The following is a 17,220-nucleotide window of genomic DNA, read 5'->3' as shown; positions in this document are numbered from 1 at the left end:
TTTTTTTTTTAAAGTCTTAAGAGCCTGATATACTAAAACAAATACAAAATTTACCATTTTTCTTTTGCTTATTTATTCGTAACTAAGAGGAGATATGCAACTTACCACAATCATAGATAATGTTATTCTACAACAGGAAATATGAACCTGGAGAATTTGTTGCCATCCATAGAAATCACAGTGTTGTCACAATAACAATTCCCCCAAAATCTACGTTAAGGCAGCGGCTAGAGGAACGAACTCAATTGATTACGTATCGTGTTGTTTCGGTATCCTGTGACCTACTTTTTAAATAACATTTAATTTTTGTAACAGTATGTTGAAACTATTATAAACACAACTGTTATTTAAAAAAGTAGTTTACAGGATAACAAAACAACACGATACGTAATCAAATGCAGTTGAGTTCGTTCCTCTAGTCGCTGCTTTAACTTAGATTTTTGGGGAATTGTTGTTCTGGCAACACAGTAATTTCTATGGATAGCAACACTGAAAATCTTTCAGGTTCAGATTTTCTGTTGTAGAATAACATTATCTATGATTGTGGTAAATTACATTTCATCATCTCCTTTCACTTCTGAAAAACAAGCAAAAGAAAAATGGTAAATTTTGTATTAATTTTAGTATGTCAGGCTCTAAAGAAAATCAGAAAAGATAAACATATTTCTAAGACCTATAGCAAAATAAATATATTTTTACGATATCTTCTGCAACTGAGGATATTCTGTTATCCAAATGTCCACTTATGGATTGATCAGGATTGTTCCCTTCTCTCTTCCAACAGTCTTAAGTTATCATCATAGAAAGAAGCCTCTGAAACTTATTCTAAAATGCTTCTTTCAATACACTGGTCTCAGGTGCGATTTCTACTACGCACTGTTCTCATTAATGTATACGATACAAACAAGGAGCGTAATAAATCTGGTAATATTTTAGTTTCTGTCCGCTTAGAGTGGGAGAAAACAGTGTACTCCGACAAAGAATTATACACTATTATAATTTTGTAAAGTAAGTAGCTTCATAGTTGCAAACTATTATTAAATGATTTAAAAATTCTTTTGAAGACGCTTCATGTAGTGCAGAAATTGCAGTGCTAAGCGATTATAACGTCAAACTGCGCACTCAAATTTGTGACTTACTTTCCAAAATTCCAACATCATCATTATCTTTACAACTTCGTCTTCTTTTAACAGAAAATCACATCAGATTGTAGAAATACTTGAAGCACAATTTTTGCACGAAAATGATTAGCTACTTTTTGTGTAAAGATCTATGCACGTGCGCATAAGGAGAGTATTTCATGACAAACTTTTTAAATTCTTTTTTTAATAACAAATTCCAGGTAAAACGAATGCGAGATTTTTCAATGACACTAATATTTCTTTAGTAATGAACCTGGGAAATACTTTGCAGTAATTCTAGGAATGCGTACTCTACTGAACGTATACCTTAGGTACTTACATCAAACAGGAATTTGTTTTATTTTAATCAATTCAGTGCAAGAAGAACAAGAATAAATTTGCATTTAAGAGACCCTGATCTCACAGACAAATTATTTCAATGACTTATCAATGACATTTTGACCTGAAATCAGAAAATACTATTATATCCTCCATTAACATCAACTATTATTACTATTTTTTAATAACAAGTGCGAACAATAAAGGAATGAGTAGTTGACGCAGGAATGATAACTTGTGTACTAACCAGCACTTAAGGATATGCCCAAGGGATGCTAACTGATGGTCATTATTGTGGTCCTGTTCAGAGATATTAAAATTAAAATTAAAAAAAAAAAAAAAAAAAATCTGCTTATGAAAATGAAATGAAAATTTTATTTAATCTGTCATAGTTATGCCCTTATTATAAAAGAATTGATGGAATACGAATGTGGGAGGAAACACGAAAATCCATGGACATCAAGATGCCCACCAAAACTCCACATGATCTGAAATTGAACCAGGGATCTCTCGCGCCAAAGATCCTTGGTCGGTGCTGTACCACTGAGCAACCATGCTCTCTGTTTCTGCATATGCAGCATCTTAAGGAGAGAGCTAGATTTTAATCCATTAGAGCAGGAAATCTGCAAAATCAAGTACTGTAAATGTAAGTCTAATAGTCGTATATATAATAATATATATATATAAAAAAATTCAATTGGTTGGTTAGTTGATTTAGAGATTAGTGTTCCGTTTAGCACCAAGGCTATATTTAGACATAGATCTACAACTTAACGTAGGCTCCACTACCATATGAGTTCCCACCGGGAATCAAACCCGATTCTCTCGCACCGTATACTAACTACATAGTTACAAGCAAGTTATAGACGTACAATTACTCTTTATTTTTAATATTTTCTTCGAATCTTTCATTTATTCACACGCTCATTTTTTACATCAGTCTTCTTTACCCTTTGATGAAGCCTAAGTAGAGTAAATAAAAAATATTTTCAACCCTCTCCTATCTAAAGATGTTTCTGGGTGGGGAATTCATATGTAATATTTCTGATGGTAACATGTTTACAATAATGGATTTTAAACATTTCGAAGTAAAAAATAATTACTAATACTATTTAAAAGCAAAAACATTTCAATCTGTGAGTAAGACTAATATGCAAACCTCAGAACATTCAATCTGGGTTGCATAAACATTTAGGAGAAAACATTTAGCTATTCTCAATCTTTATAAACATAAGATGCCTTATTCTGTCACTGACGCTAATTTCTAATAATTCATAGTCAGGTTAATAATATTCGTTAGCTGTGCTGCCTCCTAAATGACGCCAAGAGAAGTTGCTTGCGTACAGGCAATTTGCAGACAAGCCAAAAACTTAAGAGTAATACTAATAACAAAACTTCCACTTTGTATATATTGATTTTCTGTTTTTTTAAGTAGAAAACAAAGATCTTAATGTAATGTATCGACACTGGGACACTGTCTGATGTGACTATGGGAAACTGTGCTCAAGCTCAGTAAAAGTGGCTTACCTTACAAAAATACTCGAACCTATTTGGATTTATCACTCCCGGACTCACAGAAGACAATAACTCTTTTTAAATTCTAGATCATGCAGGTAGGGCATTTGTCAAATTTTACCGGAAGATAGAGGCAATAATATTTGATGTCAATTATAGACTACACTACAAGTTGGAAGAGTAAATTATAAAACAGATGAATAATTTTCGCACGTGTATTAGATACTGGTAACAAAGATCTGAATAAGATTCGGAACTACATGCACGGATAGATCTGGCAAAAATCTTTAGGGAGAAAAATATATTTTGTGAACTCTTGAATTAACGTGTTACGGTCTAATGCTTTTTAAATTTTCAAACGAGATATTGTATGGAACATGTACGCTATGGAAAAGTAATCAAGGACTATAAGCCTTAAAAATAGATAAGAGCAACGAAAAATAATTTGCTGGGTAGAAAGGTAAACAATACGAAAAACTGGAAAGATTGGAAGAAAAAAAAATAATACCCGAGATATTTTTTAAAAAAAGAATGATTAGGACGTGATTTAAGGTATGGCGGCAAGAAAACGAAGGCGGGGAGTAAATACGTAATTTACTGGATGGCACTAAGGTGGAGAATTCCTCCATCAAGATGAACGGGGAATAGTAGGGATAGGGACTGGAAACTCAAATTTACTTCAAGTGACCTGACAAAACATATAGTAGAATAGTTGTGAGTATGACCTGAATGAAAAAAAAGTAGTTGAGTGAAAAGTGGCTTACCTGCAAAACGCCCAAGTTCCGTTTGAATACTATGGTCCTCCTCTGCTTCTCTCAGTCTATCCATCTCCAGGCACTCCACTATCTCATTTCGCCTTTCTACTACCTCCACCAACCTACAAACAAAGAAACAATCAACAATGAAGAGGAGACTGAATAAGCATCTTAAACAGAACGAAATTTTCATTTTCCACACAAGAACGTAACTGAACAGAATAATTTTAGATTTATAATATAGAGTCAAAATGAACACAAGTTTACATCAAATTACATCTCAGTTTCTGGCACTAAAGACGCACAATCATGGTCATCCGCAGCAGGGAGCAGTTGCCTTCTCCCTGGATTTTTGAAAGGTGTTCAGTTCTTGGAAATACATGTTAAAACACACTGTAGTACTATAGTTAATAATACTGTAGTTAATAAGGCTATTGGGTAAACAATTGTTTTATATGGTGTATTATCTGCACGTGTGCATCAAAGTGTGCAAAGTGTGTATATATTTTCGACTGTGCTTGTATGTCGGTCTTTTGTCGCCTTTCTCTTGGAATCTTCTTTCTCCCTTGGCCGTCCCTATGTACAATGTTTCAAAGGACAACTTACAGTAGAAGCAGAGGGACGATGGAAAGCTTGAGAGGATTTTGTAAACGATTTTGAGTCGGATCGGAAAAGCCTTTTTAGGTGACGTAGTGAGTATGGGATACGCAGAATTTATGAATTTTTGCTTATTAGATATTCCCGATTCCAATTTCTTCTAAATCTAAGTATAATAGTTAACCCTCGGATGCATGTGTGGGGTCATTTTGACCCCAACATGCTTTTATTTCCTAGTATTACAAGGAAATCTCACTGAAAAATCCTGATGTTCTGTGACATCTAAGCAGGATGCTTCAACTACAAAAGAATGTAAACACATTTGTTTTGCAAGTTATTATTATTTATTTTTTTTACCATTTTTTATCATTACCCATCTATTACATATGTGGGGTCAATTTGACCCCAGTTTCAAAATAGTTTAGAAACGTTCAAAATAAAAAGTTTGGCCTGGATATAATGTTCAGCTATACCCAAAGTAGAGAAAATCTTTTAAAATCAGTATTCCCCGGTGGATAAGTGGTTACTCTCACCGCCTTGTAATCAAGGGGTCCCGGGTTCGATTCCCGGTGGGGACACATGTGATTCGGATCCCACGTTAAACTGTAGGTCCCGTCCTTAGGACGTCATCATCATCCCATGGAAGGCAATGAAAAACCACCATGGGCTCATCTTGCCCAGGGACCTTCGGGTCAAAGACCTGCCTTAGGGCAGAACAACAATCATCATCATTCGAATTATCGAGGGATGATGATGAATCTTTTTGTAAAACTGGATATTTTTTATAAGTTTTGATTTCGAGATCTTATTTTCTCTGGGAATAAACTTATGCTCTTGTAAAATTTCCATAAATTCGCATATTGCTGCAAGTATAGTAAAAATTTGTCGCGAATAAAAGGTTGTTTTATCTTATTTGAAAATATTTTTTTCCACTGTAACCTGACAACACTGCAATCAGTTGTTGTTGACAGACCGCGTGTATAGTCGGACGACATTTCTACAGTGCTCCGCTCTCATGTTTGTTTGTGTTGCAGAAACAATTGCACACCGTGTGTGAAAGAACGCCGCATTTTAGGTTTGAACAAGTGCATGCTTATTGCTTTTACGTGATTTTATAAAATCCTGTTTATTAGACTGAAAGTGCCATAGACAGTAATGACAAAAAGAGGATTGTCTCTAAATGAAATAAACGAACTGCTTACGGAGGAGGATGATAATGGTGTTGCCAGCAACTTGGACAGTTTTGACGAAGATGATGGAGTTTCAGAGGAGGAAAACATTCCGAGGGAAGACAGTGATTTTGAAATGGATAATGGTGGTGATGATGATGAAGAAGAAGAAGAAGATGCAAGGGATGAGCAAGCGTCTTTCGGTATGATTTCGAAGAATGGAATTGAGTGGAAAAGCAAACCACCCGGTGTTCACCAGACTGCTAGGCACAACATCGTAAGGAATGTACAAGGTCTCCCGCGGGGCTTTGTCTTGACGTCACCCAAAGATGCCTTTGATTTGTTCATTTCCCGTAACATTTTGGAGGAAATTGTGCAGTGCACGAATTTAGAAGGAAGAAGAGTGGCAGTGAAATCAGTGAAAAAGTGGACTGACCTAACATTAGAAGAGCTTCAGGCTTTTATTGGCATCCTTCTTATCGCAGGTACTGAGAGAAGTTGGGATGTTCCTATTCGCGAACTTTTTCTCAACAAATTCGCTAATCCGAAATACAAAGCAACTTTTGGCGTGAATCGTTTCGAAGATATCAGAAGACTGCTCCGGTTCGATGACAAGCGAACCCGCGCTTTGCGTCTGGAAACTGATCACATGGCTGCATTTCGATATATCTGGACACTTTTCATAGAAAATTGTCGAAAAGTTATGGTTCCCGGAGTTTTCCTCACGATTGATGAACAGTTAGTGCCTTTCCGTGGGAGATGCAAGTTTGTGCAGTATATGCCAAGTAAACCAGGTAAATACGGCATTAAGATCTTCTGGTTGTGTGATGCTGAGAACTTTTACGCAAAAGACGGTTTAGTGTACTTGGGACGACAGCCAGGGGAACCAGTTCAAACTAACCTCGCCAGCAACGTCGTGAAGACATTGTGCTACACGCTGCGGAACTCCGGCAGTAATATCACAACTGATCAGTTTTTCACAAGTTATGATTTAGCTAAGGAACTGTTGGTACAAAATGTAACTATTGTTGGTACAATAAAGAAAAACAGACGCGAAATTCCACCTGCGCTGGTCAATGTTAAGTCAAGACAGCCTAGCACATCACAATTCGTCTTCAATAAAGATGTTACCCTAGTAAGCTACGTACCGAAAAAGAATAAGAACGTCATTCTACTCAGCACCATGCATCATGACACAGGCGTGGATGAGGAAGATTCCAAGAAGAAGCCAGAAATCATAAAATTTTACAACCAAACAAAGAGTGGAGTTGACGCCATGGACAAATTGGTTCAAACATACACCTGTAGGAGACAGACGCGTCGCTGGCCAATGGCCCTCTTTTATAATGTAATCAACGTAGGCGCTCTCAATGCATACACATGCTACTTATCACAACATCCGGATTATCATTCAGGGATCAGTCACAAGCGCCGTGTCTTTCTAACTGAGTTGGCGAACGAACTGATTCTTCCTCACATCAGGCTGAGGTGCCACAGTTTGAACCTAAAGAAACCAGTGATTGATGCGATGAAACTCTGCGGTGTAGAGAGGGAAACAAAGGCATTGGCTCCTACATCTTCGAACAAGAGAGTAAGATGTCAGATCTGTACAAGGGAAGAGGACAGGAAGACATCACAGCGTTGCAGCAGATGTGAGAAGTATGTGTGCAAATTTCACAGTAGTGTGTTAGTAGTGTGTTCTGAATGTCAGTGATGTGTATTGATGTGACAAAGCCAAAACATGGGTACTTTCTTCATATTTAGTGTTGTTTTCCTTGCTCAAGAAATCTTTTGTTTCAAGTAAGATTATGGTGCTGAATTGCAGCTCGGATAAGTGTAAGTGAACTGTTACTCATATTAATATGAAGAAGAGTGAACTATTTTTAACTATTCGGAAAGCGAGGAAGAGGAAAACAGTTAAAATATCTGAACAATATTTGTAATTGGTTTATTCCTTATATTAATGAATAAAACGCGATAACCTGAACTATATACCTTGCCTAATGTAACCTAATCTAAACAAACTTAACATACCTCCGCATTACCTAACTTAACCAAACCTAACGTAATCTAATTAACCTAACATGCATACTATGTTATATTATTATCAACCAAATATTGCGTGGGGTCAAATTGACCCCACATATGTAAAAGTGTAGAAAAAAAGCGACATGCATCCGAGGGTTAAGCATCCCTTTCAACACCGAAGCTATGAGACATGGAAATAAAGCTTAACATGAAATCCGAACCTCGTAAGCTTTTTCCGGGAATCGAACCCGGGTTCTCCCGCGCCGAAGACGTGTACGCTAACCAGACTCGAGTGCGGGATACATCTTATACAGCTATCCTCACTCCCTCCACCCGTGAAAAGGCTTATATAGTGTTTACGTGTGTAATTATTTTCTAGTAATGCATTTTAATTTCCTACTTTGGGATTCCTTTGTCACAACAATTACACTTTTATCTATATATAAGGAAAAGAATGCCTTTTCCTTATAAAGTTAGGCCGAAGTGGGCCATGGGCAATATGAAGATAAAAATTTACAGCTGCTTTATTTCGGGAGATGATGTAGTCAACTCTATACTCCAGCCGTCTTTACTTTTCAGGTTTCTCAATGAACCCATAATATTGAGGCCGGGTGAACCTCCTAATCGTTTTGGAACAAAGACAAAACAGGAATGGCTCACCAGGAATCAAACCCAGGCCTTCGGTTGCTATGTAGACACTTTACCAACGGCGTCTCTCTCCATATACACATATTGCTTACCAGAAAATAATGTAAATATAATCACACATTCAAGAAGTACACTATACGAGTTTTGTTTATTACTATTCATCAGGCACATAAGGGAAGAGTAGGATTAGTTGATCTGAGTAGAGTTTAGCGTACCTTTCAGCAGCTACATTAGATGAGATGTGGACCTACAGCTTAACGTGGGATCAGAACCACATGAACTCCCGCCGGAAATCGAATCTATACCATACTAGAATGCAGGGTCACGTAATAGTGTTGCGAGGTTGAAAATAACAAGTGCTTACTTAAGAAAGATAAAACTGGACGCGCAGATCAGCGACAGTGCACGAGAGCAAAGGAGTAATAAATGAAGAAAATGTATATGTGAATAGTATACGGCAGCGCTGCCAACACGTACAATGATTATCGAAGCATATGATAATTTTGACTCACACGATGTATGATAACTCGTGTAGAATAGTAGAAAAATTTGCGATAATGTAATAAAACCTGGTAAGATGGAGAACTAATTATTCTGGAGATACTTAAAAATTGAGAAAAATATAATTCATTGCCTAAAGAAAAGGATTTGAATTTTGGAACCCATGTAACAAATTTATTTAAAACAGAATAAGGAAAACCTCTGAAAAAGTTAAATAATACAGGAAATGTAAAAGTATAGAGCAGTAATTGGAATATTTTATATTTATTGTATTTCAAAATCATAAAGCAATTTAATATTATTCTTTTGATGTTTTTATAGATAACAGAATCCTGCCTACATATATCGGTTATTACTAGGTGCTTGGTAGGTTGGTTCATTTGAGTTTAACGTCTCTTCGCAACAGCGAATTATGAGACATGACTTATTGTTTAAATTGGGACCTAAACCAATACCACGATTTGTATCTCATACAAATACCCACATTGGGAATCAAACGCGGGTTACGTGTGTTAGTAACCTAGACACTACATTACTAGCTATCTGAAGTAGATGAGTTTTCACCTTTAGTAAGGAATTGATCTCTGATTTCGTCTTACATATAGGATGTTAAGATATACAGTTACCACAAATTATTTTTATTATTATAGCAAAAACATTACTAATCTACATTGTGAATGGAAACAAGTACGATAATTTTACTAGAAAAATGATAATTTTAAGGTGCTAGGTACGATAATTTCTGCTGAACAGGTTGGAAACGCTGGTATAGGGATAAAGAATTGCTCTTGCTTCACAGATTCCGCTTGTCTTTTTTTTTCTCCTTTCCCTCATCTGATGAAGTGATATATAAGACCTTCATTATTTTTTTACCTTCTGGTACGATATAGGCTTCAAACGTTTTTTACATATCTCATAAATTAATATGGAACTAATTTTCGTATAAAACGAACGAATTAAATATCAGCAGACATTTGAAGATTACGTTGTTAATATAGTCTAACGGTGTGAAAGTAAATTTTCTTCTTCCTTTACCTCTGAATTAGATCTTCTTCTCTTTGTTTATCACTGTCAGTTTTTAAATGCTCCGGCCTCTCTAACAAACAACGAATTTGGAATTCCAGTTCAGCGTGCTCCTCCTCTAAGCGCTGTTGCCGTTTTCTGCAAATAAAATGTAGTCTTTAGATCTATGTAAATATTTCGAAATCAAAAAAGATCAACAAACTTACCACAGAAATAATATGGTCATAAAAAAATTAAAATATAATGTTATCTGATTTTCTTAAGCCACTCAAACAGTGCTTCCTATCTTGTTCTTGTATAGAAATAAAAAGACCTTACCTTCTACGCGTATCCGGTGATTTCGCTGCCCTCTGGTAACTTCTTCAGTTTCATCCACTGCGCTGCTTAACTGATAAGCATATGAGTGGATTTCTTTCTTTACTTGGAGTTACTTGTCTTAAGGAAAGTACGTATATTACTTAAGAAAATTATATTACTTACGTTGCTCACTTCTTTCTAAAAAGACACTTCATAAGAAGGAAGGAAACTCTACCTACAAGCTGCCAGTCTAGAAACGCAGTTGATGATATTGAAAACGTTACCAGAGAGTAACGAAACCCTATGGAAAATTTTCTTTTTATTTTCTCCTCGGATACAAGGTAAGTTTTTTAAAATTATTTGTTTATTTATTTATTTATTTTTAATCTATAAGTATTTAATATGTATCCTATAGTTATCATACCTATTATAATTCTACTCGTATTTCATAAATAAACACTTCAGTGATATCTGCCTCACAACATGATTTGATTAAGAAAAGGAGCGACACAATTTTTAATTACAGTACAGCGACCAGTATCTTTTATTTAAATATGTAATAAAAAAAATAATTTTTATGTGTAGTTGCTGGATACTTACAGGTACATGAGTTCAGTCTGTCTTCTGAATAGTTCGTTCTTCTCGTTGACTAGCTCAAATAATTGTATAACTTTATCTTCCACATCTGCAGGCATAGTGTCTGCAAGAAATATAACAGAAATATATGTGAACTCTAGGCTATTTATTTCTGAAAATAATCCAATTAACACATTGATTACGATCGAATAACGAATCACAGCACAGGTACTACATACTATTTGAACAAAGACACTAGACATCACCACGTACGCATAATGTCGTACAATAGGTATCACAGTGATATCTGTAGTGAAATATCAAGTACACAACTACCAGACTTTATGAACAGAATAATAATATAGGTGCATAATTCAAGGTATTATTAGCACATGAAGTATTGTTGTGTTTGAGAGATTCCCAATTAACCATGATCTTCGTGAGAAACATGTGAAATATACACGAGCATTGCACGAACACCGTACGACCCACGAAACTACAATGTAGTGCTGTAAAGGGATTTGCGAAAAGAATAGATGAGATCACATATTTAAGACGCAGATGTCTACCAATGTGCAGAGCACAATCAAGACACATCGTAGACTGGTTCATGCAATCGGCTATCTTTAACAAGCAGCCACCAATAAATTTCTTATCACAAAGAAAAGTTCAGTCTAGTAGTTATCTACTAATTCAGCGCTACAAGAATGTACCGTGCCATCGTGAGGGCATTTACGTACCTGCGTGGAATGAGTCAATTCATTGTACTGATTGAAAACATGAAAATCTGAAGTGTACTGAGCATTTCAAGCAAATTTATCTTACCAAATTCCAGATTTAAAAATCTTCAATTAACAAAATACAGAAATACAATCTTTTGATACAATGTATCAAAATCTTAACACATACTTAACAATAATGAAAATTTGAAAAATTCACCCTATTATATAACATCACCTTTATGTAAGAAAAATCTAACCTAATCATACAACTTATGTCTTCTTCTACGTTAATTCGTTCTTTCGATAATTGATTCAAGATTTTTTTCTTAATTTCCTTTTCCTTTAATTTCTGCGGAGCTTTCTGGCTATATATATCTCTGAGTACTAAATGGTGACATTATAAGTATAGTAGTTCTTTATGGAAATTTCTTTATAACATTTCCTTCTTACTAACTCCTGTACATTTTTTATTGCTAACCTTGCAGTATATCCAAGGTTTAAAAAATCCATACATTCATCTCATGGATTTTCCTTTTAAGTGTCATGATTATTTTAATAACAGCGACTAAGTCTACCCCGTAAAAATGGACTCATAGGAACGTCTCACAAAATTTCGCGTCGCCAATGAAGATTTTGTTAAGATTACAATTCCTACTGGATTTTCAGACATGTAAATTGCATAAAAGTATATATTTTATATATTTTTTTAATAAGTTTTTAGTTAATACCCTTAATACTTGCAATACATTTCAATCTTCAATGTTTTACTAGCCACGCTTATGGCAGCAGCTACTATAAATATTGAGAGAAATGTAACAACAGATTTTCTTTTATACCATACCCTACAGACGTGCAAAATTAATGAAATTGCAAGAGTAAAAATGTGTAACTAGGCTAGATATCGATCCCAGTTTCAATCGTCTATGCAGGTACGTTAACTTTTACGCTACTCACTCCACTCCAGACTAGCCTCATATTTTCAGCTGTTCAGGATACATTTTAAGTAATTCTCAAGAATTTGTATTTCTGCCATTTCTCAATGGGTAGGTTATCAAAAAGAACGTCAGAATTTTAAAATGAGACAGAATGAAAATTGAAAGTAAAAATTAATTTTACGATTTTTTATTAATGTGAAAAACAATCAAATATCATTATGATTTCAATCCCTCTCTGGTTCGATGGGTGGAATGGACTCTGATGGTCCAATTCTGCCCCATTTTTGTACACATATTGCACGGTAAATTCGCAATGGTGCATTCAATTTCCCCTATGGGATTATGCCATGTCTCATAAACTTAAAATTTGGCATAATCCCATAGAAAAAAAGCCCAAAGTCCACACCACGTGGTGATTTCCTGAGAATGGAGGGATATTTCGTGAATCGCATATGAATTTTCGTCTGCTTAAATCGGTATATCGAGCGTTCTGTAGGTTAATTATGTTCACCATACATTCTTCGCAATGCACGAAACACACTGTCGAACTGAACACTCAATGATACACTAGAATAATCTGTATACGTTGTGGGATTATCTATCTAGCCATAGTCTTTGCCACACACTACTCTACACGACTGTCAGAGTTTAATCTCGCTAATCCAGTCAGTGTTGCCAAAGTACAATTTCGAATTTCTGACGTTCATTTTGATAAACTCTTTATAGCTGTTGGCATTGCAATACGGTGCCCACCTGTATAGTTCACAGCTACCTTTCTATTCTATATTTTTTATTTCTTTTGTATTTCTTCCGCTCCTCGTCTGGTGAAGTTTTTAGCGAAAGTGTGTACTTTTATAATGTTACATTGTTTTCACTATTTTCTTTATACACATACACACACTGGTGGTCATGTATTTAACAATATCCACTGAGAACTCATACGTCTGATCTAAAGTTGGTACTTAAAAAGGACGACAGTGTTAATAGTGGAGTAATCCCGACACGGCTCCTCCGACGCATCCTGAGCATATCCGGCTAGGCTAGGCTAAAGGAGACGGTGATGATGAGAGATGAGTGAAATGGTGGAATGAAGAAAGTGGGAGGAAACGGGAGTACCCTAAGAAAACTTACGAGCACGGTGTTTGTCCACCACAAAGTCCACACGGCGCGAGCTGGGATTGAACCAGGGACCCCAAGCACCGGAGGTGAACACTCTACCACTGAGCCCCCCCCCCCTTCCCTCCTCTATCAAATCAAGATCAAGAATGCCTTCTACAGATACACATTCTACGGTGCAACTTTAGCTCAAATCAAACGATGTAAACGACGTATTCTTAAATAAGCTTCCACACGCGTATATATTAAATTTTTGAACAATTAACCACGAAAGATATGTCGCTGCTATAGTGATTGCACATGGCATTACCTACTAACTACTGCTTAAATAAAATGCGGTAATTGCTTTTTTCGTTTTTCATGTAGTATTCAATCATTCTGTCATACAGTGTATGTACTGTACAGACGTCTTCATATTCTAAAACCAATTATCAGTAATACACTTACCTTCATTTCCTTGCTGATCAAATCTGTCCCTAATTGCTTGTTCTAATGACACTCCTTGTCTCTCTAATTCCTGTTGTTTCACTTCTATATCTTGAAGTTCTTGCTGAACGTCTTTCAAAGGAATTTGTTTTATCTGTGAATACAAAATAAATTAGAATACTAACTCTCTCTTTTTTTATTTTATTTATTTATTTATTAGAAAGCAAAATAAACACATTCACACTCATATTTTGAAGTTTTACCATAAACACGATAAATTACTAATTTATGCAAAATGAAAATTCTGAACTTGACAATACCTGTTAACTAACAGAAATCTAACTTGGAAATGAATTCCAACGAAAGAAATCACTACGACCGCTAACTAAAATATTACCTATCTTACGTTGCTTTACAGAATCAAGTTCAGTTAAAATATCAATTAATGCGGTTTGCTTAAACAGGCCTTTGTTTAGAACTTGTTCCATGACTTCACTTAAAGGGATTTTGTAGAATTTAAATGTTAATTTTATTATGCCCTATAGGCTACAATCTACAGTAGTGGTTCCCAAAGTGGAATCCGCGAGCTCAATCCAAAAGTTTCGCAACATATTTAGAAGCTAATATGAAATGGTTTGTAAAATTTAAATGTTGTTATTGTACAGCGGTGGACACTTCTAAATGGTACAGCCATATGGAGATTTACGGCTAAGGTGTACCATTTAGAAGTGTCCACCGCTGTACAACAAATTACTTTTCTCTCCTCCATTAATAGCAAATGTTTCATCAGTCGATAGCCATATAACAAGACGGCTGGTTGTGGCTTAGTTCACACTGCAATCTTCAATATCAGTTACCACTATCGCTGCTTTTCAAAATTATGTATATTGGAAATCAAGTTTAACTTTTCCCAGTTAATGTAATATGGATACTTAAACAACAATAGGAACGGGTGTTTATAATAATAAATGATACTGAAACTTCTTTGCGAAGAATGTTTTTGAGGATTTCCTAATTGAAACAAGAATTGAGGCCTATTCCGGAAGAAGGGCACATAGGCCTATGTGTCCTTTTTCCGGAAATCATTGAAAACGAACCGCCATGTTATACCGTAGGTGGTGTGAAAATTTCATCTCGATATCTTTATTTTTGGCAGACTGGCGATATTGTTTTTGTAAGCCTTTGCACTACTGTTTTGGTGCACAGCTGACTTCAGACCCTAGCAGCGATAGCTTCTTTCTTATTTGACTGTTAGAAAAGAACCTCAGCAAGTTTCAGAACTAAGAACAGTAGTATTGTTGTCAGATGCTACAGGTGGACAAAACAGAAACACTACAATAACAAAATGTTGTTCTTGGTTCGCTAAAGTTCATAAAGTGGAAATTTGTTTATATCCTGTGCGTGGACACTCATTTAGCCAGTGCGACGCTACTTCGGGTTTGTTCGAAACAAAATATAAACTTGGAGCAAATCGGATCTGCTAAACCATGGTTAGAAGCCATCGTTGCCTGTCGACAGAATCCATCTCCTTTTGAATTGACAATGGATAAAGATTTGATTAAGGATTGGGACTCAGCTCTTGATCCTTTCTTTCGTTCCAACCCACCATCAAAAACTTCAAACTACACCATTATGTAATATGATAAAGTACGCTGTACCAGGCGTTCTGCTGTGTTCTATTACGTGTATGCCAACATGCCAACATCATCTTATATTTCAAAAACTAATATCGAAGAATTGAGTAATATTGACCCAAAGTCTGTCCCTTTTGTTGGAGTGAGCGAACAGAAATAAAGATGTTCGGTCTTTAATGAAGTTCTTTCAGCTGAAGACAGCAACTGGATTGAATATATATTAAATGAGTATGAACAGAACTAAATCCATAATACATCTATTGCTATGCGTAATAGCTTATATTTGCTTTATTTAGAATAAAGACATTATTGTGATGCATTAATAGTGTGCTATTTCTTCAACTAACAAGGATTTTCGAAAAAAGGGCACATAACATTTTATACAAATATGTTTACAAATATTTAAAATAAAATATTTTTTCATTTAATACAAGCTTTTTATTAGGCAAACAGATCATTTATATTAAGAAAACCTGTAACAGGTATTTGCAAGCTTATATTATTGTTATACATTCTAATAAAATTTTTAACGCTCTTTTTCTCCATTCACGAAAACGGTCTATGTACCCTTCTTCCGGAATAGGCCTCAATTCTTGACCTGAATTACTCCATTATAAGTGGAACACCAAAACATTTTCCAACAGAAGTGGGTCCGAAACTCGGGAAGTTTAAGAACCACTGGGCTAAAGAATACGAGTGAGAATAAAGAAAGAATTAAAGGAATGGAAAAATGAAAGGAAAAGAAAGAATACCAAGAAAATCTATGGTCAATGTTTTATCACAAACTCACATGACCAAGATGAAACAAAGATATACTTAGCACTAAACATGTGTTTTACTGCTATGCCCACGTGGCATCATGATTAAATGAAAGAAGAAAGAAACACATTCTTCATGCTATGTCAAAACCGACCTGTAATCTCCCCAGCAACATAGAATAATAAATTTAAATAAACCATCTGAATAATAACAGCCATAGTTATAACTATTATTATTACTATTAATACATCATCTTGAGCTAGGCTACTACCACTTCTGACTAGTGTTGCCAGATCTGAAGATTTAAACGTAATGAAGTTGTACTCCAAAAATAGCGGATTTGAAATATTTGTAGCCCAAACAGAAATATTAATTATTTTGCAACTATTGTATATACTTATATACAAGCCCTTATCGATATAATGGAAACACCTGGAGAAAATACGTCAAATACCTGGGTTGGCAACGGTCAGGTGGCAACCGTAATTTCGGAATGTTGGTGGTGATGTGTTAGGGAAAACTTCATATTACGTTAGGAGCAATAGAACTACAGTGTACAATGAACTACCCAGAAGATGATAGTATAAAATGAACGAACTTTATGATTTCCAAGGAAGTATTTAGTTTTAAGTCAGTTTTGTGAGCTATGAAATACACTTTACAATGTTTGTAGTATGCTTTTCACTGTTACTCCTCATTTCTTTAATTCATTTACTAAATCCTTTATCTGGGAGCCATGAATTTTGGAAGTTTTTATTGAACGTACTCCACTTATCTACCATGTTAATATGCATAATACAGTAATACAATTAAATTTGCAATGTTCACATTTACCCAGCTTCGTTCAACTATTAGACCTAGACATTAACTGAGACAGCAACATGGTCAGTGATACTGTAAGTAGTGCAAACTCAACAAAAGTTTATCAGATCTGGAGATTAAAAAGTATTAAAACAAGAATTTAATTAGTACCGAATATGTTGGTTTTAGTTATAACTATTGTTCATTGTGACACAGAATACTCAACAAACAAAACTTTTATTGTATTATATAAAGCTA

The 17,220-nt window shown here is 35.3% G+C and overlaps 1 protein-coding gene across 3 annotated transcripts in view; it reads right to left on the bottom strand.

Moving 5' to 3' along the window:
* The window catches only part of MICAL-like (protein), a 482,706-nt gene that overhangs the window by 5,875 nt on the left and 459,611 nt on the right, over window positions 1-17,220 (bottom strand). For all 3 annotated transcript variants that reach the window (XM_081751175.1, XM_081751177.1, XM_081751176.1), the window contains 4 exons: window positions 13,790-13,922; window positions 10,594-10,693; window positions 9,709-9,834; window positions 3,740-3,852 (listed from right to left, as the gene is read on the bottom strand). In XM_081751175.1, the coding sequence (XP_081607301.1) occupies window positions 3,740-3,852; window positions 9,709-9,834; window positions 10,594-10,693; window positions 13,790-13,922 (472 nt within the window). The remainder of the gene's footprint in view (window positions 1-3,739; window positions 3,853-9,708; window positions 9,835-10,593; window positions 10,694-13,789; window positions 13,923-17,220) is intronic.

The sequence above is a fragment of the Thermobia domestica genome, chromosome 3, assembly GCF_964235325.1.
Source record: "Thermobia domestica chromosome 3, izTheDome1.hap1.1, whole genome shotgun sequence".
In the NCBI taxonomy this organism is placed as follows: Eukaryota; Metazoa; Arthropoda; class Insecta; order Zygentoma; family Lepismatidae; genus Thermobia; species Thermobia domestica.
Note: the sequence above shows the minus strand (reverse complement) of the source record. Positions and strands in the feature narration are given on the sequence as shown.